This window comes from Lissotriton helveticus, chromosome 4_2 (assembly GCF_964261635.1).
Source record: "Lissotriton helveticus chromosome 4_2, aLisHel1.1, whole genome shotgun sequence".
NCBI lineage: Eukaryota > Metazoa > Chordata > Amphibia > Caudata > Salamandridae > Lissotriton > Lissotriton helveticus.
In genome coordinates, this window is record NC_136064.1 from 100,339,834 (window position 1) to 100,360,469 (window position 20,636).

The 20,636-nt window shown below is 53.3% G+C and overlaps 1 protein-coding gene across 2 annotated transcripts in view; it reads right to left on the minus strand.

The window, feature by feature from the left end:
• Positions 1 to 20,636, minus strand: part of IL2RG (interleukin 2 receptor subunit gamma) — a 175,067-nt gene that overhangs the window by 117,231 nt on the left and 37,200 nt on the right. For both annotated transcript variants that reach the window (XM_078640206.1, XM_078640207.1), the window contains exons 3-4: positions 20,113 to 20,203; positions 5,984 to 6,171 (exon numbers count right to left, since the gene is read on the minus strand). In XM_078640206.1, coding sequence (XP_078496332.1) covers positions 5,984 to 6,171; positions 20,113 to 20,203 — 279 coding nt within the window. The remainder of the gene's footprint in view (positions 1 to 5,983; positions 6,172 to 20,112; positions 20,204 to 20,636) is intronic.

The following is a 20,636-nucleotide window of genomic DNA, read 5'->3' on the forward strand; positions in this document are numbered from 1 at the left end:
CCGCCTGGGGATGGAAAATTCTGATGGTCATTGGGTTGATCTTAGCCATTCTTTTCCTGTTCTGTCTGTGCGTACAGTGTGCTCCTGCTATATGTGGCCTCTGTGCTACATCATGTGTAAGGAAACCTGTATCAAGGGACAAGCTAAGCAATAGAATGATGCTACAGCAACATCTCAATGACTTTATGAATATAGACCTGGACTCAGATTAGCGTATAGGTTATTGCCTATGTAAGGGCAAAAGGAGGGTTTGTAGTACTTAAAATTCTGGACCTGTGTTATAAACATCGTCGTATCATGACGATTTTGATATCAGCAGACCGAGAATGGCTAGAATACTATGCAGAAGCATTTTCGTCATATTCGAGTGACGATTTCACCCCGAAACCAGAGATTCCGTCCTGAACCTTCGGGTTCCATTTTGTATACAGCAGCCATTTTGTGATTGCCCTCACATAGGCCGGTGAAGGACACGTACACCTTTGCTGACTTCTACACGACCTGGGCAAGCTGACTCCACTGCCCAAGGTCAAACCTGTTCGGTCAGTTGCTCTCCCAGTGGCCGATCGAGATAGTATCAAGGCATAACATGCCATAAACCTTTCATCGCACACAAACCACGCCTAATCTCACACACACCTGTCTCTGTTCCTTACTTTATGACCTGCTTTACGAGGAGGAGGTGCCCATTTTTATTAGGGGTCCGCCGATATCTGATGGAAAATGTTGGGCCTTGCCGGGTAATTTATTGTGGGCTGGACAAACTGAAAATAAGCTTGTCATCATGATTCTGCTTTTTCTTTGTAGTGAAAATATGTGAATGGTCAACTGTAATGTAAAGAATGTTTGCCTGAAGCATAATATTTTGTATAAAAGAGAAGGCTGGCTTTGTAAGATTGAGCAGTCTCCTGAGAATATACACCGTGTTGTACTTCTAGGACGCCTGTTACTTGGTTGCAGCCAATAAATTCAATCTTTGACTTCACCTAGAAGACTCTGAGTTTCTGTAGTCTGAAACAGGAAGGACCCGAAGTCTTAGGGTGTACCCCTGGCACCACTGGGTTCTGAAAACCCAGGACTTCAAAATGCCTCGCACGGATGCGCCACGTTTACGCCGCTGTTGCGTCACGCAAGGCGGCGTAAATGTGGCGCAAGGGGCTTGTAAATCTGCCCCTTAACATTTGCATACATTACAATGTCACATAAATGCATAGAGTTGGTATCACCGTCTGAGAGCGCTCGTGCCCTGCACTGCAGACAGGCCTGGCTCGCTGACCGAGGCTCTCTCTGACCTGCTACGTCGCATAGCGCCTGCAAGAACCCCCCAGAATCAGCTGGTAGAATTGTCCCAGGGTCCAGTAGAAAAGCCCCAAGAAGCTCTTAAAAGTGACTTTTCTAGGCTCTATTTAGCAGATGGATCTGACCTGCTTGCTTTGCTGGGTGGTGACCCGTTTTGTTAAATCTTCTATATGTCAGTCTGAAGAGTAATTGCCGACGCATAATTGTGACTGTGTGCTCTGTGGTGGCAGCATCTTGACAGAGGTGAGCACTGGGCACCCACACCTCTCACCTCACCTCACCGAGTGTGTGAAAGATCACAATTCAGACATGTGCAGGCGATGAGAGCTGCAGCAGAGGCGGGCTCCCGGCTGCGCTGGCTTCCATAGTTAAATAGAGCACAAGAATAGACTGCGTACATCCAAGGGGCCACTCAGGGACTAGCGAGAATTAAATTATGGCCGGCGGCCGCACAGTCCCTCGGATGCGCATGACAATGGTTACCCGTCTCCCGGCGCAGATGTGGAGATGTGCGCGCCGCGCACCAATTAATTAATTTGGGGTTGGAGGTAAAAATCGTGTGGCCAGCGACATGTGTCTCCTGTGTAATGATCTGGTTCAAGGAAAAATTAGTCATTGTATCAGTCAGTGAGGTCGTACTACTATCCCCACTTTTCTCTAGATGGTAGTTAAAGTCTCCAAGTATCGCATAGTCTGGTCCACCTAGACTAGACTCCAAAAAGGGACTGATGATATTTAGAAGGGTAGTCCGTGCTCTAGAGGGCCTATATAAAAGACGGCCATTTAGAGAGTAATTGTCAGTCAGTGGAATCTGAAAAGACAGAGTTTCGCAGTCCGCAGAGCTCCCTGCTGCGGATCCCACCACTCGCAAACTCTCTTTAAAAATGATCGCTAGTCCGCCATCCCGTTTGAGCATTCTGTTTGCTCTAATAATTTTAAAACCCACCGGGAGAGCAAGAGCGAGCTCCGGCTCTGATGACTCATCTGCCCAGGATTCGGTTATAAATGCAAGGCCAACCTCATGAGTTCCAATTACCTCAGCCACCTCAGTATTATGTTTTACCAACGACCTAGCGTTAACTAGCATTCCTTTAAGATCGGGGATGGTATTTTTGTGGCCAGTGTTAACGAATGTACACATCTTCTGAAGCAGTGGAGGCTGGCTGCATGCCTGGAGTGTGGGCAACATCTGGAAAGAGGCTTTACATCTCTGATGGACACGCTATGAGACACATGAATGAAGCCAATGCAGACTGTGTGTAACACGGAGCCACAGGAGCCTAACAGGACTTGCAAAGAGTGGCGGCCATCTTGAACTCTTGGAGTCAAATTTCCTCCTGGTCTGTAACGTCTATACAGGCAGGTGAGACGCACAGTTGCTGCAGCACAGATGTTGTCAGAGTTTGGAATCTTTGCAGACTATTTTTATCTTTGGAAGTTTGACACAAGATTGACCTGGATCAGGAAATTATTCAAGCCCAATAATTGCGTTTAAGGCGTCAAGCTTTGCAATGGAGCACTATTTTTCAGGAGTTATCAGTTGGCGATTATGAACTCTTTTGTTTGCATTCTTTTTTCCAGAAGAGGAGTGAAATAGACCCTCATCTTGTACACACTCTGATAGTCTTTCTTTTGAGATGTGATTGGCATTACTGTATTGGCTTACCTAGGGAATTGTTTGCTTGTTAGCTCTATAACTTTAATATCCATTTATTATATTGCAGTTTCTGAATATTTCACTTTGAAGGAAGAGAATCTTAAATTCTTCATGGTGGCCTCAACTGTGTGGGGGGGCAGTATCGAATGGAGGAACGAGGTGTTCTAGGGTTTGTGTGAATTGAAGCAGAAAGCCTGTATTCTTGTTTTCTCTTCTATATCTTGAAAAGCTCCATCAGATTGGTCTTTGGGGGTTTTCTGTCCAGTAGTCCAGTTTGTTGATTTGGCTAGCTTTGTAGATGATGGCGAGTGATTTCAGCTTGATAATTCCTGGGAGGGGTAGCCAGTAGAAGTCCCTGAGAATTGAGACAATATGATTCACCAGTAACATTGTATGCAAGACTACTTTTGGGAGAATTCTGGACTGTCAGGTGGGACAGGAAGTGGTACTTTGCACCCATGGATGTGAAAGGGCATGGGGTCTGGCACCCTAGTTCAAAAGATGTCAGCTGGGAGGGGAAGTTTGATTCACAGAGGAGGCTTAGCCATACCAGTTGACCTGCTGTTTCTTTTTACATCCTCATTGAAGCAGGACTTAATGTACTTGACCAGAAAGAAAGTGCAAGTCGAGTGGGGGAAAGGGAAGAAGTTACATCTTGTTGAGCTATCTTGGTCTGAGCTGGAGGTGGCTTCTGTGTGTTCTGTTTTGGTGGGACTCAAGTCACATAAAGGACATGCATCAAACTTGGGAAACAGCAGTATATGCTGTTGGGGGTTGACTTGCTTGACCAATAAAACCCCCAAGAATCCCATATTTACAATAAAGATTATTAGAGTAGAATTGAAGGTTCACTACAGGGATGATACATATATTCTTTGTTTTTTCTTTGTTCGCCCTAAGTGTGGCAGGGTATGCTCAGACGTGAGTCCCTTGCTCACTTTGCCACTGGAGTCAAGCTATCCGGGCTGAAGACGGCTGGAATGCCAGAAACCGGTCCTGGGAAGCTTGTTTCCGGTCCAGGGAAGACATGGCTTGGCAGTTCGGGCTGGACTGTTCCCATGAGGCACAGGGTCAGACTGATTTGCATATAGCCATGTCTGACCTGGGGTGGCAGAGTGGGCTAAAGAACGGTGATGGATCAAACCCAGATCTTTTGACTGGGGGTGAGTGTTTGTATTGTCAACGCTCCGTCCATCACCACCTTTGGTTTTTCTACGTATATTCTAGTGGCAATGCCTACTACAATTATGAATGATACTTATTCTATGTTACACATTGCCCGATTACTTATTGCGCCCTTATAACCTACAGGCCAGACACTCTATACACCAGTGACACAGGTATGCCAACAATTTGGGGCATACACACTGGACACTGGACACATTGATTTTAGCATGTGTACATACCTGACACTTGGGGCGATTGACAATGCTAGCTTGCAAATACTAAGAGAGATGCATAGCAAATACTGCATGTACATGGAGTAACGCATATTGTTTTATAACTTGTGCCTCAACACATATAGGATTATGTTTATGGTGGAGAGGTGTGGCTCAATGGTTAGAGCGGCAGACCCTGATGCAGAGGTCTGGCCCGGACCAGGGTTCAATTCCCCCCTCTGCGGCTCTTGGACTCAATTTCCTCAGACCTGATAATTCTCGCCTCGGTGCCTACTCTAAGCATGGGTCCCACTCTGCAACTCTGGGCAATAGCTTGCTTAACCTCCACAACGGCCCCAACAGCGCTGGGATGCCTGGCTTCACCTTGGGGGTGCCCAGGAGTGGACATTTCACAGGGAAAGGGTTCCACAGCGGTATGCGTACAGCACCAGGAAACCCCTGTTGGGGTATAAGTGCGCTATACAAATTCATTTCATTTCATTTTCTGTCTCACCAACCCACAAGTTTCGGGTGTTCGAGTTGTTCTAACATTGGGACTGAGGGTCTCTCCTCACAAATGACTGTATAACAATGTGGGAAACATATGTGTGATGTTGTAACATCACATTGTATATATGTCTTTCCAGCCCTGACGAAGTCACGGGTGATCCACCCAACTAGCGACGAAACACGTGTTGGCGGGAACAACTGGAATAAAGAGAAAAAGACTGAGAAGAATTATTGCTGCTGTGGTTGATACTTATTGTCATGAACATAATACAATTGGTTTGTGTGTGCTAGGACATTGCAACAAATTATTAGAGTCAAATTGAAGCTTGTAGTGTGGTGTAGCTGGCAGAGTTGGGAGGATGTGTTCATTTAGAAGTATTGATTCTCAGGCCTGTAGAGGATTGGTGCAATCCATGTGTTCTGAGGTTTTCTGCGTGGGGTGGTTGGGAGGTTATAGAAGTGTGGACTGGAGTGTGCCGCGCTGGAGTGCACACTGTGGATTTTGTTGACAAGAGCGGGCGATGTTGGTGGATTGTCTGACAGGGCACCTTCCACAGGTTCTGAATATCCTTTTCTCAGTTTGCCATCCTTTACATTCTGAATTTATCAAGTACACACATGGTTAGCCATCATTCCATTTTCAACAAACGTGATTGTGCAGCATTTATTAGGAATCATTTCTCTTCTATGAAGAAAGCCCTGAGTCTCTGTCCAGCCCAGCACCAGAAGGCAGAAGAGGTCAGCCAGGTAGGAAGGAGAAGCAAGCAAGACAAGAGGAGGAAAATGCTTTAAGGTGCGAAGCAGGTCATGGGGCCTCAAACTGCACTTTATAAGAAGACATAACATCACTCCACTTCCCTGTGGAAGAGGTGTGGTGCAGCGGCCAGGGTGCCTGACTCCGGACCACAGGGTTCATGGTTCGATCCCCGGCGGCAGGTTATGTCAGCACCATGTGACTCTGGGCAATAGTTTGCTTAATCTTCCAGATGGCCCCCAGTGCTGGGACACCTCTCCGGAAGTAGCTGTGCGCTTTACAAATGCTGGCATTTACATTTACCCACACCCAGGCCGCCTTTAGGGTTGGACCTCTCTATGAGCGGGTTGTCCCTTTCCACCAGTGTCGGCTGTGTATCCTTACCTAGGTTCTGAAGCCTCAGTTCCTTGGTGGGAATAACAACCTCCTCTCCACCATGGCTTCCATTCACCCGGATGTTGAAACCCCGGAAGTATATGAGCTCCGCGGCTCCGAACCAGCATCCAGTGTTGATCCCGCGTTCCTGTAGGTAGCGCTGACATTCCACAACAGAATCCTCATTACCATTGTACCTGGTGGAGGACAGAACCAAATGTAAGATATTGACATGGTTGTATCACATAATAACACAAAAATCCTTCAATCTGAGAGGATGTGGCCTAACAGCTAGAGCAGTCGATCTCGAAGCTGGGGAACCGGGTTCGAGTCTTGGCAACGACGCTGAACATCCTGTAATTCTGATCAAATCACTTAATCTCCCCGTGCCTAACAAAAATGAATGTGTCCATCTGTATTGAAACTGGTGCTCATGTAAAGCGCTCTGATACCCGATTTCTCGGGTCTAGTTCGCGCTACTCAACAAAAAAAAAGAAGGGTCCAGAAAGACATTCATTCATGGAACATTGCATAGTATGGACACTGCTCTGTAACTACTGTAAAACATGGCTGCAGAGGTAATGAGGTGGCAGTGATGCTATGTCTGACGTGTGGCTGGTGAGAAATGCCTAGTGTGGCTGACCCCATTGTAGGATATGTCGTCCAGCAGTCTCGGTGTCTGGTCGAAGTAGCGGGCAGCGCTCTATATAAAGGAGCAACGCACAGCGAGTGCGCAGGTGGTGTGCGCATGTGGTCTCTGGATATGAGTCATTTCATGACCAGCTCTTTCTGCGAAGGGTCAATTGTGCCCCCAACTCTCTTCAGTGTGTACAGCGATTCTCGACATCAGTGGTTCCCAACCTGTGGTCCGGGGACCCTTGGGGGTCTGCGAAGCCACCTGAGGGTCCGCGACTACTTAGAAAATTAAACAATGATATCAGTTTAATAAAGTGTATAGAAATATAGAAGCAGAATGTACAATTCAAAAAAATAAAATGTACTGTAAATGGAAAGGAATTTGAAATTGGAGGCTAAAAATGTAACAAGTATCCTCAGATTAATTTGTGAGAGCAGTGCGGGTGCATTAAATAGAATATAGTATGGTCGATGAGTGGCCTCAAGTGAATTTAGAAAAGCTCAAACCTTTTTAGTAAAACATTTAAAAAACAAATATTTATATGTGTTTGCAAATAAAATAAAATGTGCCATCGTTTGTGTATTTGTTTGATGAAGGCTTTTTTCTGCATATTTTGTGTATTGTTTTGTTGTTTAATTCATGGATAATGCTTAGACCAGGGGTGGCGGCCTCCAGTAATGACTCATTGGGGGTCCCCAGCTTCCAGTAATGACTCAGTGGGGGTCCCAGGCTTCCATTAATGACTCCATAGGCGGTCCCCGTCTGCCAGTACTGATTCAGTGGGGGGTCCCGGTGTTATGAACTCCAATGTACCCCAATATAGGCCTAGGTAGTTGCATGACCTTTTACCTACATTTGTCCTACCATTGTTCTACATAACAGGTTTGATGCTGACCTTTTACCTAGTTAGGTGCTGCAGAAATGTTCTGTGGTGTTCTCCGAAAACTAGCCTCATTTATTATGCATTAGGATACTCTGAATTACAGCAGGACTACCATTGTCTGCCTAATAACTCTATATAAGGGTCACCACCATTGTCATCCTTGCCTGACATGCCCACAGTACCATGACACATTTAGGTAGAACCCCTGAGGGTACCTTTTGGGTATATAAGCACCACATGTTCACTGGACAAGCAGAGGAGAAAAAGGACTCCCATGCTGACAAACTGACACGAGACGCTCAAGTCCTGGCAAGCAGTCTCACCCCAGCACGCAGTGGTTTGGCATCCCTTGCGGGGTGTCCACCTCGAGACCAAGACGGGGTTCTTCGCTCTCCCACATCAGGTAATGTGTTTGGCTCTATCCTAAGGGGATTCTTGGCTATACACATACATACATGCAAGGTACACTTAGGTACATCTAGTTAGGGTCTACATGGTAAGAGTACGCATTATTACTGTCATGTATCTATATGCCTCCATATATATTCATTGTTTTAGCACAAAGGTAGAATTCAACCATCTATTTACTCTGTTTGTGCTTATAACCGTATACATCTGTTTCTGTCTTATGGCTGTTGCAGCACACTTATTTTATACTAGAATGATGCTGGTTCAATAAATGCTTATTGAAAATGTCTCCACTGTTTATTCAGTATATTTCTCTTTTAGACAAAGTAGGCACAGGTGACTGAGCGAAAAGTACTGTACTGTTTCCACGATCCCTGAGGGGTCAAGGTTGTCATGTTGGATAGTTGCCAGAGAGTATTCGCTCCTTGGTAGGAGGGGCTCATTGTGGCACTGTGAGCTAGCTGGTCTACAGGCGAACATATCCTCTGGGGGTGCCTGGAATCTGTCTGGACACCAATCCCTTAGTTTGTGTTGTCTAAACTTGCAGATCCTATATAGATCTATAGGAGCTACACAACACTGGCTTTCAGTAATGACTCATGGGGGGTCCCCAGCTTCCAGTAATCAATCATGGGTTGTCCCTAGCTTCCAATAATGTTTCAGTGGGGGTCCCAGATTCTAATAATGATGACTCAGTGGGAGTCCCCAGCTTCCAGTAATGACTCTGGGAGGGGGGAGTTGGGGGGTCCTCAGGTTCCAATAATGACTCATGGGGGTCCCAGGGGTTCCAGTAATGACTCAGTGGGGGGTCCCCAGCTTCCTGTTAATGACTAAGTGGGGGTCCCTGTCTTCCAGTAATGATTATTTGAAGTTCCCAAGAAGTCAAAAGGCTGGGAACCACTGCTCTATGTCATCTGCTAAAATGCTGAGTCATCTCCTGCCGACCCTACGTTATTGGTATGTGATATTACCTCTAGGTATCATCGCCAGTGGCCAAGACTCTTGAGGAGATCCAGGCCTAGAAGACTCTTCCCCATCGTAAACTTAATGCTCTAAAAATAACTAGGACCTTATCTCTCCAGCCTTAGGGCCTCTCTCCTTTACAGTTTTGACTGAATCTAGTTCTTACCGTAGACTGCACCATGGATTGCGCAACTTGCTTAGGCTTCTGAGAGGAAAGGTTGAACCCGCCGGCCCAGATCAACAATTTGTGTTGAAATAGAAAATATCAAGCAGTGTCGTGCTATGTTATCAGTTATTTGTATAGCGCATGGTCACCACAGCTTCATCGTGCTTAATAACCATCTTCCATGAGCTGGAGAGCATCTCATTACGGAACAGGAAGGACTTTAACTGCTCCCTGAAGTAGTTTAAGGAGGGTGCTTGCCACAGGTGTGGTGGGAGAGAGGTCCTGACCTGGGCCGCAGTGACACAGTAGGCCTGCTCGCAATGGCAAGATGTTTCTACTCTCAAAAAGTCAAGCAAGAACAGAGAGCTTGATCGAAGAGAACAAGGAGACCCATGCCAACGCCATCTTGAGCCAATGAACTCTGGTAGACACGGCTACAGGCTTTACGGACGATAATCATCAGTTTATAGAAGACCTGCAGCCAATCAGGAGCCAATGAGTGGTTTCAGGATGGGGGGAATATGCTGTCATTTGAAGCGTTGGTAATGAGACCTCTGCAGTGACCAGTGTGGCCTGTAGGGGGACAGTGGTGCCTACATACCACCAGCGTGGACTCTAGGAGGACAGTGGTGCCTTACACCCCCCAGTGTGCCCTCGCGGAGGACAGTGGTGCCTTACACACCCCCGTGAGGCCTCTAGGAGGACAGTGGTGCCTTACACAACCCAGTGTGGCCTCTAGCAGGACAGTGATGCCTTACACACCCCAGTGTGACCTCTAGGAGAACAGTGGTGCCTTACACACCCCAGTGTGGCCTCTAGCAGGACAGTGATGCCTTACACACCCCAGTGTGACCTCTAGGAGAACAGTGGTGCCTTACACAACCCAGTGTGGCCTCTAGGAGTACAGTGGTGCCTTACACAACCCAGTGTGGCCTCTAGGTGGACAGTGGTGCCTTACACACCGCCAGTGTGGGCTTTAGCAGGACAATGGTGCCTTACACCCCCCAGTGTGGCCTCTAGGAGGACAGTGGTGCCTTACACCCCCCAGTGTGGCCTCTAGGAGGACAGTGGTGCCTTACACCCCCCAGTGTGGCCTCTAGCAGGACAGTGGTGCCTTACACCCCCAGTGTGGCCTCTAGGGGGACAGTGGTGCCTTACACCCCCAGTGTGGCCTCTAGGGGGACAGTGGTGCCTTATACCCCCCCAGTGTGGCCTCTAGGAGTACAGTGGTGCCTTATTCCCCCCCCCAGTGTGGCCTCAAGGAGGACAGTGGTGCCTTACACCCCCAGTGTGGCCTCTAGGGGGACAGTGGTGCCTTACACCCCCCAGTGTGGCCTCTAGGAGGACAGTGGTGCCTTACACACCCCTAGTGGGGCCTCTAGGAGGACAGTGGTGCCTTATACCCCCCCCAGTGTGGCCTCTAGGAGTACAGTGGTGCCTTACACCCCCAGCGTGGCCTCTAGGAGGACAGTGGTGCCTTATACCCCCCCCAGTGTGGCCTCTAGGGGGACAGTGGTGCCTTACACCCCCAGCGTGGCCTCTAGGGGGACAGTGGTGCCTTATACCCCCCCAGTGTGGCCTCTAGGAGTACAGTGGTGCCTTATTCCCCCCCAGTGTGGCCTCTAGGAGGACAGTGGTGCCTTACACCCCCCAGTGTGGCCTCTAGCAGGACAGTGGTGCCTTACACCCCCAGTGTGGCCTCTAGCAGGACAGTGGTGCCTTACACCCCCCAGTGTGGCCTCTAGGAGGACAGTGGTACCTTACACCCCCCAGTGTGGCCTCTAGGAGGACAGTGGTGCCTTACACCCCCCAGTGTGGCCTCTAGGGGGACAGTGGTGCCTTACACCCCCCAGTGTGGCCTCTAGCAGGACAGTGGTGCCTTACACCCCCAGTGTGGCCTCTAGGGGGACAATGGTGCCTTACACCCCCAGTGTGGCCTCTAGGGGGACAGTGGTGCCTTATACCCCCCCAGTGTGGCCTCTAGGAGTACAGTGGTGCCTTATTCTCCCCCCCCAGTGTGGCCTCAAGGAGGACAGTGGTGCCTTACACCCCCAGTGTGGCCTCTAGGGGGACAGTGGTGCCTTATTCCCCCCCAGTGTGGCCTCAAGGAGGACAGTGGTGCCTTACACCCCCAGTGTGGCCTCTAGGAGGACAGTGGTGCCTTACACACCCCTAGTGGGGCCTCTAGGAGGACAGTGGTGCCTTATACCCCCCCCCAGCGTGGCCTCTAGGAGGACAGTGGTGCCTTACACATCCCCAGTGTGGCCTCTAGGGGGACAGTGGTGCCTTATACCCCCCCAGTGTGGCCTCTAGGAGTACAGTGGTGCCTTACACATCCCCAGTGTGGCCTCTAGGGGGACAGTGGTGCCTTATACCCCCCCAGTGTGGCCTCTAGGAGGACAGTGGTGCCTTACACACCCAGTGTGGCCTCTAGGGGGACAGTGGTGCCTTACACCCCCAGCGTGGCCTCTAGGGGGACAGTGGTGCCTTATACCCCCCCAGTGTGGCCTCTAGGAGTACAGTGGTGCCTTATTCCCCCCCAGTGTGGCCTCAAGGAGGACAGTGGTGCCTTACACCCCCAGTGTGGCCTCTAGGAGGACAGTGGTGCCTTACACCCCCAGTGTGGCCTCTAGCAGGACAGTGGTGCCTTACACACCCCAGTGTGGCCTCTAGGAGGACAGTGGTGCCTTACACACTCTCAGTGTGGTCTCTGGGAGGACAGTGGTGCCTTACACCCCCAGTGTGGCCTCTAGCAGGACAGTGGTGCCTTACACACCCCAGTGTGACCTCTAGGAGAACAGTGGTGCCTTACACCCCCAGTGTGACCTCTAGGAGGACAGTGGTGCCTTACACCCCCCAGTGTGGCCTCTAGGAGGACAGTGGTGCCTTACACCCCCAGTGTGACCTCTAGGAGGACAGTGGTGCCTTACACCCCCCAGTGTGGCCTCTAGGAGGACAGTGGTGCCTTACACCCCCAGTGTGACCTCTAGCAGGACAGTGGTGCCTTACACCCCCCAGTGTGGCCTCTAGGAGGACAGTGGTGCCTTACACCCCCAGTGTGACCTCTAGGAGGACAGTGGTGCCTTACACAACCCAGTGTGACCTCTAGGGGACAGGGGTGCCTTACACACCGCCAGTGTGGCCTCTAGGAGGACAGTGGTGCCTTACACACCCACCAGTGTGGCCTCTAGGAGGACAGTGGTGCCTTACACACCGCCAGTGTGGCCTCTAGGAGGACAGTGGTGCCTTACACACCCACCAGTGTGGCCTCTAGGAGGACAGTGGTACCTTACACACCGCCAGTGTGGCCTCTAGGAGGACAGTGGTGCCTTACACAACCCAGTGTGACCTCTAGGAGGACAGTGGTACCTTACACACCGCCAGTGTGGCCTCTAGGAGGACAGTGGTGCCTTACACAACCCAGTGTGGCCTCTAGGAGGACAGTGGTGCCTTACACCCCCAGTGTGACCTCTAGGAGGACAGTGGTGCCTTACACCCCCAGTGTGACCTCTAGCAGGACAGTGGTGCCTTACACCCCCCAGTGTGGCCTCTAGGAGGACAGTGGTGCCTTACACCCCCAGTGTGACCTCTAGGAGGACAGTGGTGCCTTACACACCCCCAGTGTGACCTCTAGGAGGACAGTGGTACCTTACACACCGCCAGTGTGGCCTCTAGGAGGACAGTGGTGCCTAACACACCCCAGTGTGGCCGCTAGGTGGACAGTGGTGCCTTACACACCCCAGTGTGGCATCTAAGAGGACAGTGGTGCCTTACACACAACCAGTGTGGCCTCTAGGAGGACAATGGTGCCTTACACCCCCCAGTGTGGCCGCTAGGTGGACAGTGGTGCCTTACACACCCAAGTGTGGCCTCCAGGAGGACAGTGGTGCCTTACACCCCCAGTGTGGCCTCAAGGAGGACAGTGGTGCCTTACACACCCCAGTGTGACCTCTAGGAGGACAGTGGTGCCTTACACCCCCCAGTGTGGCCGCTAGGAGGACAGTGGTGCCTTACACAACCCAGTGTGACCTCTAGGAGGACAGTGGTGCCTTACACAACCCAGTGTGACCTCTAGGAGGACAGTGGTGCCTAACACACCCCACTGTGGCCTCAAGGAGGACAGTGGTGCCTTACACACCCCAGTGTGACCTCTAGGAGGACAGTGGTGCCTTACACAACCCAGTGTGACCTCTAGGAGGACAGTGGTGCCTAACACACCCCAGTGTGGCCGCTAGGAGGACAGTGGTGCCTTACACCCCCAGTGTGACCTCTAGGAGGACAGTGGTGCCTTACACACCCCAGTGTGGCATCTAGGAGGACAGTGGTGCCTTACACACCCCAGTGTGACCTCTAGGAGGACAGTGGTGCCTAACACACCCCAGTGTGGCCGCTAGGAGGACAGTGGTGCCTTACACACCCCAGTGTGGCCGCTAGGAGGACAGTGGTGCCTTACACAACCCAGTGTGGCCTCTAGGAGGACAGTGGTGGCTTACACACCCCCAGTGTGACCTCTAGGAGGACAGTGGTGCCTTACACACCCCAGTGTGGCATCTAAGAGGACAGTGGTGCCTTACACACCCACCAGTGTGGCCTCTAGGAGGACAGTGGTGCCTTACACACCCCAGTGTGGCATCTAAGAGGACAGTGGTGCCTTACACACCCACCAGTGTGGCCCCTAGGAGGACAGTGGTGCCTTACACACCCCCAGTGTGGCCTCTAGGAGGACAGTGGTGCCTTACACACCCCCAGTGTGGCCTCCAGGAGGAGAGTGGTGCCTTACACACCCCCAGTGTGGCCCCTAGGAGGACAGTGGTGCCTTACACACCCCCAGTGTGGCCTCTAGGAGGACAGTGGTGCCTTACACGCCCCCAGTGTGGCCTCTAGGAGGACAGTGGTGCCTTACACCCCCAGTGTGACCTCTAGCAGGACAGTGGTGCCTTACACCCCCCAGTGTGGCCGCTAGGAGGACAGTGGTGCCTTACACAACCCAGTGTGACCTCTAGGAGGACAGTGGTGCCTTACACAACCCAGTGTGACCTCTAGGAGGACAGTGGTGCCTTACACTCCCCAGTGTGGCATCTAAGAGGACAGTGGTGCCTTACACCCCCAGTGTGGCCGCTAGGAGGACAGTGGTGCCTTACACACCCCCAGTGTGGCCTCGCAGAGGACAGTGGTGCCTTACACCCCCAGTGTGGCCTCTAGGGGGACAGTGGTGCCTTACACCCCCCAGTGTGGCCTCTAGCAGGACAGTGGTGCCTTACACCCCCCAGTGTGGCCTCTAGGAGGACAGTGGTGCCTTACACCCCCAGTGTGGCCTCTAGGGGGACAGTGGTGCCTTACACCCCCCAGTGTGGCCTCTAGGAGGACAGTGGTGCCTTACACACCCCCAGTGTGGCCTCGCAGAGGACAGTGGTGCCTTACACACCCTCAGCGTGGCCTCGCAGAGGACAGTGGTGCCTTACACACCCTCAGCGTGGCCTCTAGGAGGACAGTGGTGCCTTACACTCCCCAGTGTGGCCTCCAGGAGGACAGTGGTGCCTTACACTCCCCAGTGTGGCCTCCAGGAGGACAGTGGTGCCTTACACACACCCAGCGTAGCGTCTAGGAGTACAGTGGTGCCTTACATAACCCCAGTGTGGCCTCTAGGAGTACAGTGGTGCCTTACACTCCCCAGTGTGGCCTCCAGGAGGACAGTGGTGCCTTACACTCCCCAGTGTGGCCTCCAGGAGGACAGTGGTGCCTTACACTCCCCAGTGTGGCCTCCAGGAGGACAGTGGTGCCTTACACACACCCAGCGTAGCGTCTAGGAGTACAGTGGTGCCTTACACCCCCAGTGTGACCTCTAGGAGGACAGTGGTGCCTTACACCCCCAGTGTGGCCTCTAGGGGGACAGTGGTGCCTTATACCCCCCCAGTGTGGCCTCTAGGAGTACAGTGGTGCCTTATTCCCTCCCCAGTGTGGCCTCAAGGAGGACAGTGGTGCCTTACACCCCCAGTGTGGCCTCTAGGGGGACAGTGGTGCCTTACACCCCCCAGTGTGGCCTCTAGGAGGACAGTGGTGCCTTACACACCCCTAGTGGGGCCTCTAGGAGGACAGTGGTGCCTTATACCCCCCCCAGTGTGGCCTCTAGGAGTACAGTGGTGCCTTACACACCCAGTGTGGCCTCTAGGGGGACAGTGGTGCCTTACACCCCCAGCGTGGCCTCTAGGGGGACAGTGGTGCCTTATACCCCCCAGTGTGGCCTCTAGGAGTACAGTGGTGCCTTATTCCCCCCCAGTGTGGCCTCTAGGAGGACAGTGGTGCCTTACACCCCCCAGTGTGGCCTCTAGCAGGACAGTGGTGCCTTACACCCCCAGTGTGGCCTCTAGCAGGACAGTGGTGCCTTACACCCCCAGTGTGGCCTCTAGGAGGACAGTGGTACCTTACACCCCCCATTGTGGCCTCTAGGAGGACAGTGGTGCCTTACACCCCCCAGTGTGGCCTCTAGGGGGACAGTGGTGCCTTACACCCCCCAGTGTGGCCTCTAGCAGGACAGTGGTGCCTTACACCCCCAGTGTGGCCTCTAGGGGGACAGTGGTGCCTTACACCCCCAGTGTGGCCTCTAGGGGGACAGTGGTGCCTTATACCCCCCCAGTGTGGCCTCTAGGAGTACAGTGGTGCCTTATTCTCCCCCCCAGTGTGGCCTCAAGGAGGACAGTGGTGCCTTACACCCCCAGTGTGGCCTCTAGGGGGACAGTGGTGCCTTATTCCCCCCCAGTGTGGCCTCAAGGAGGACAGTGGTGCCTTACACCCCCAGTGTGGCCTCTAGGAGGACAGTGGTGCCTTACACACCCCTAGTGGGGCCTCTAGGAGGACAGTGGTGCCTTATACCCCCCCCCCAGTGTGGCCTCTAGGAGGACAGTGGTGCCTTACACATCCCCAGTGTGGCCTCTAGGGGGACAGTGGTGCCTTATACCCCCCCAGTGTGGCCTCTAGGAGTACAGTGGTGCCTTACACATCCCCAGTGTGGCCTCTAGGGGGACAGTGGTGCCTTATACCCCCCCAGTGTGGCCTCTAGGAGGACAGTGGTGCCTTACACACACAGTATGGCCTCTAGGGGGACAGTGGTGCCTTACACCCCCAGCGTGGCCTCTAGGGGGACAGTGGTGCCTTATACCCCCCCAGTGTGGCCTCTAGGAGTACAGTGGTGCCTTATTCCCCCCCAGTGTGGCCTCAAGGAGGACAGTGGTGCCTTACACCCCCAGTGTGGCCTCTAGGAGGACAGTGGTGCCTTACACCCCCAGTGTGGCCTCTAGCAGGACAGTGGTGCCTTACACACCCCAGTGTGGCCTCTAGGAGGACAGTGGTGCCTTACACACTCTCAGTGTGGTCTCTGGGAGGACAGTGGTGCCTTACACCCCCAGTGTGGCCTCTAGCAGGACAGTGGTGCCTTACACACCCCAGTGTGACCTCTAGGAGAACAGTGGTGCCTTACACCCCCAGTGTGACCTCTAGGAGGACAGTGGTGCCTTACACCCCCCAGTGTGGCCTCTAGGAGGACAGTGGTGCCTTACACCCCCAGTGTGACCTCTAGGAGGACAGTGGTGCCTTACACCCCCCAGTGTGGCCTCTAGGAGGACAGTGGTGCCTTACACCCCCAGTGTGACCTCTAGCAGGACAGTGGTGCCTTACACCCCCCAGTGTGGCCTCTAGGAGGACAGTGGTGCCTTACACCCCCAGTGTGACCTCTAGGAGGACAGTGGTGCCTTACACAACCCAGTGTGACCTCTAGGGGGACAGGGGTGCCTTACACACCGCCAGTGTGGCCTCTAGGAGGACAGTGGTGCCTTACACACCCACCAGTGTGGCCTCTAGGAGGACAGTGGTGCCTTACACACCGCCAGTGTGGCCTCTAGGAGGACAGTGGTGCCTTACACACCCACCAGTGTGGCCTCTAGGAGGACAGTGGTACCTTACACACCGCCAGTGTGGCCTCTAGGAGGACAGTGGTGCCTTACACAACCCAGTGTGACCTCTAGGAGGACAGTGGTACCTTACACACCGCCAGTGTGGCCTCTAGGAGGACAGTGGTGCCTTACACAACCCAGTGTGGCCTCTAGGAGGACAGTGGTGCCTTACACCCCCAGTGTGACCTCTAGGAGGACAGTGGTGCCTTACACCCCCAGTGTGACCTCTAGCAGGACAGTGGTGCCTTACACCCCCCAGTGTGGCCTCTAGGAGGACAGTGGTGCCTTACACCCCCAGTGTGACCTCTAGGAGGACAGTGGTGCCTTACACACCCCCAGTGTGACCTCTAGGAGGACAGTGGTACCTTACACACCGCCAGTGTGGCCTCTAGGAGGACAGTGGTGCCTAACACACCCCAGTGTGGCCGCTAGGTGGACAGTGGTGCCTTACACACCCCAGTGTGGCATCTAAGAGGACAGTGGTGCCTTACACACCCCCAGTGTGGCCTCTAGGAGGACAATGGTGCCTTACACCCCCCAGTGTGGCCACTAGGTGGACAGTGGTGCCTTACACACCCCAGTGTGGCCTCCAGGAGGACAGTGGTGCCTTACACCCCCAGTGTGGCCTCAAGGAGGACAGTGGTGCCTTACACACCCCAGTGTGACCTCTAGGAGGACAGTGGTGCCTTACACCCCCCAGTGTGGCCGCTAGGAGGACAGTGGTGCCTTACACAACCCAGTGTGACCTCTAGGAGGACAGTGGTGCCTTACACAACCCAGTGTGACCTCTAGGAGGACAGTGGTGCCTAACACACCCCAGTGTGGCCTCAAGGAGGACAGTGGTGCCTTACACACCCCAGTGTGACCTCTAGGAGGACAGTGGTGCCTTACACAACCCAGTGTGACCTCTAGGAGGACAGTGGTGCCTAACACACCCCAGTGTGGCCGCTAGGAGGACAGTGGTGCCTTACACCCCCAGTGTGACCTCTAGGAGGACAGTGGTGCCTTACACACCCCAGTGTGGCATCTAGGAGGACAGTGGTGCCTTACACACCCCAGTGTGACCTCTAGGAGGACAGTGGTGCCTAACACACCCCAGTGTGGCCGCTAGGAGGACAGTGGTGCCTTACACACCCCAGTGTGGCCGCTAGGAGGACAGTGGTGCCTTACACAACCCAGTGTGGCCTCTAGGAGGACAGTGGTGGCTTACACACCCCCAGTGTGACCTCTAGGAGGACAGTGGTGCCTTACACACCCCAGTGTGGCATCTAAGAGGACAGTGGTGCCTTACACACCCACCAGTGTGGCCTCTAGGAGGACAGTGGTGCCTTACACACCCCAGTGTGGCATCTAAGAGGACAGTGGTGCCTTACACACCCACCAGTGTGGCCCCTAGGAGGACAGTGGTGCCTTACACACCCCCAGTGTGGCCTCTAGGAGGACAGTGGTGCCTTACACACCCCCAGTGTGGCCTCCAGGAGGACAGTGGTGCCTTACACACCCCCAGTGTGGCCCCTAGGAGGACAGTGGTGCCTTACACACCCCCAGTGTGGCCTCTAGGAGGACAGTGGTGCCTTACACGCCCCCAGTGTGGCCTCTAGGAGGACAGTGGTGCCTTACACCCCCAGTGTGACCTCTAGCAGGACAGTGGTGCCTTACACCCCCCAGTGTGGCCGCTAGGAGGACAGTGTTGCCTTACACAACCCAGTGTGACCTCTAGGAGGACAGTGGTGCCTTACACAACCCAGTGTGACCTCTAGGAGGACAGTGGTGCCTTACACTCCCCAGTGTGGCATCTAAGAGGACATTGGTGCCTTACACCCCCAGTGTGGCCGCTAGGAGGACAGTGGTGCCTTACACACCCCCAGTGTGGCCTCGCAGAGGACAGTGGTGCCTTACACCCCCAGTGTGGCCTCTAGGGGGACAGTGGTGCCTTACACCCCCCAGTGTGGCCTCTAGCAGGACAGTGGTGCCTTACACCCCCCAGTGTGGCCTCTAGGAGGACAGTGGTGCCTTACACCCCCAGTGTGGCCTCTAGGGGGACAGTGGTGCCTTACACCCCCCAGTGTGGCCTCTAGGAGGACAGTGGTGCCTTACACACCCCCAGTGTGGCCTCGCAGAGGACAGTGGTGCCTTACACACCCTCAGCGTGGCCTCGCAGAGGACAGTGGTGCCTTACACACCCTCAGCGTGGCCTCTAGGAGGACAGTGGTGCCTTACACTCCCCAGTGTGGCCTCCAGGAGGACAGTGGTGCCTTACACTCCCCAGTGTGGCCTCCAGGAGGACAGTGGTGCCTTACACTCCCCAGTGTGGCCTCCAGGAGGACAGTGGTGCCTTACACACACCCAGCGTAGCGTCTAGGAGTACAGTGGTGCCTTACATAACCCCAGTGTGGCCTCTAGGAGTACAGTGGTGCCTTACACTCCCCAGTGTGGCCTCCAGGAGGACAGTGGTGCCTTACACTCCCCAGTGTGGCCTCCAGGAGGACAGTGGTGCCTTACACTCCCCAGTGTGGCCTCCAGGAGGACAGTGGTGCCTTACACACACCCAGCGTAGCGTCTAGGAGTACAGTGGTGCCTTACACCCCCAGTGTGACCTCTAGGAGGACAGTGGTGCCTTACATAACCCCAGTGTGGCCTCTAGGAGGACAGTGGTGCCTTACACCCCCAGTGTGGCCTCCAGGAGGACAGTGGTGCCTTACACACACCCAGCGTAGCGTCTAGGAGTACAGTGGTGCCTTACATAACCCCAGTGTGGCCTCTAGGAGGACAGTGGTGCCTTACACTCCCCAGTGTGGCCTCTAGGAGGACAGTGGTGCCTTACATCCCCACAGTGTGGTACCTTGCATGGCAGGGGTGCCTTACACTCCTTAAGTGTGATTCCTTGCACGACAGTGGTGCAGTATATAATCCTAGGAGGGAGTGGCTGCCATGGACTGTTCTGCTTCTGAGGGGATGTCTAACTTTAGGAGAGAGAGAGAGAGAGACTGGGGGAGGGTCGAACAGGGAGACAAAGAAGTGAAGATGGAAGACATGGAAAGGAGGTTGTGGCTGTAAAACGAAGGAAGAATTGCAGACACAAAGCATGGACATGAGAAGGACAGGAAGTAGGTGCGACTGTCATATTTCACCTACCAGTAAAAGAGGGAATTGTTCACTTCCGGCCTCCCCTGACTGTTCCACATGCATGTCATGTGCTCCGTGTTGAAAATGATGCACTCCACACCTGAAAAAGGTAATCAGACAGTGGGTCAGTAATGTGGCTTGAGGTTCTCACTAGCCTTCAGGCGCTATCTCCGGGATGCAAGTTTTGAGGGTGGAACAGACGTGTCCTGTGGCCCCCCCACTCCATGACCTGCTCTTCGGCTTTCCTCACTACCACCCAGCAAAAGGGCCTCTCCTCTCTCCATAGCTCCTCTCTCACATATGTTTCATTTATTTTAAAGTGCTGGTAAGGGCTAGATTTACCAATCTACTCAGCTATTCACATAAAATACAGATCTGTTCTCTGCAGCAGGCATATTAACCCTCTGCGCTACTTTATGGTGAGTCCAAACTGCCCCTAGATAAAACTCTGATGCTCTCTCTCTAGCAGGAACATTAATCACAAGAGTTATCTTGACATTTTTATTGCTGCCTGAAAACTGGACGTACAAGAA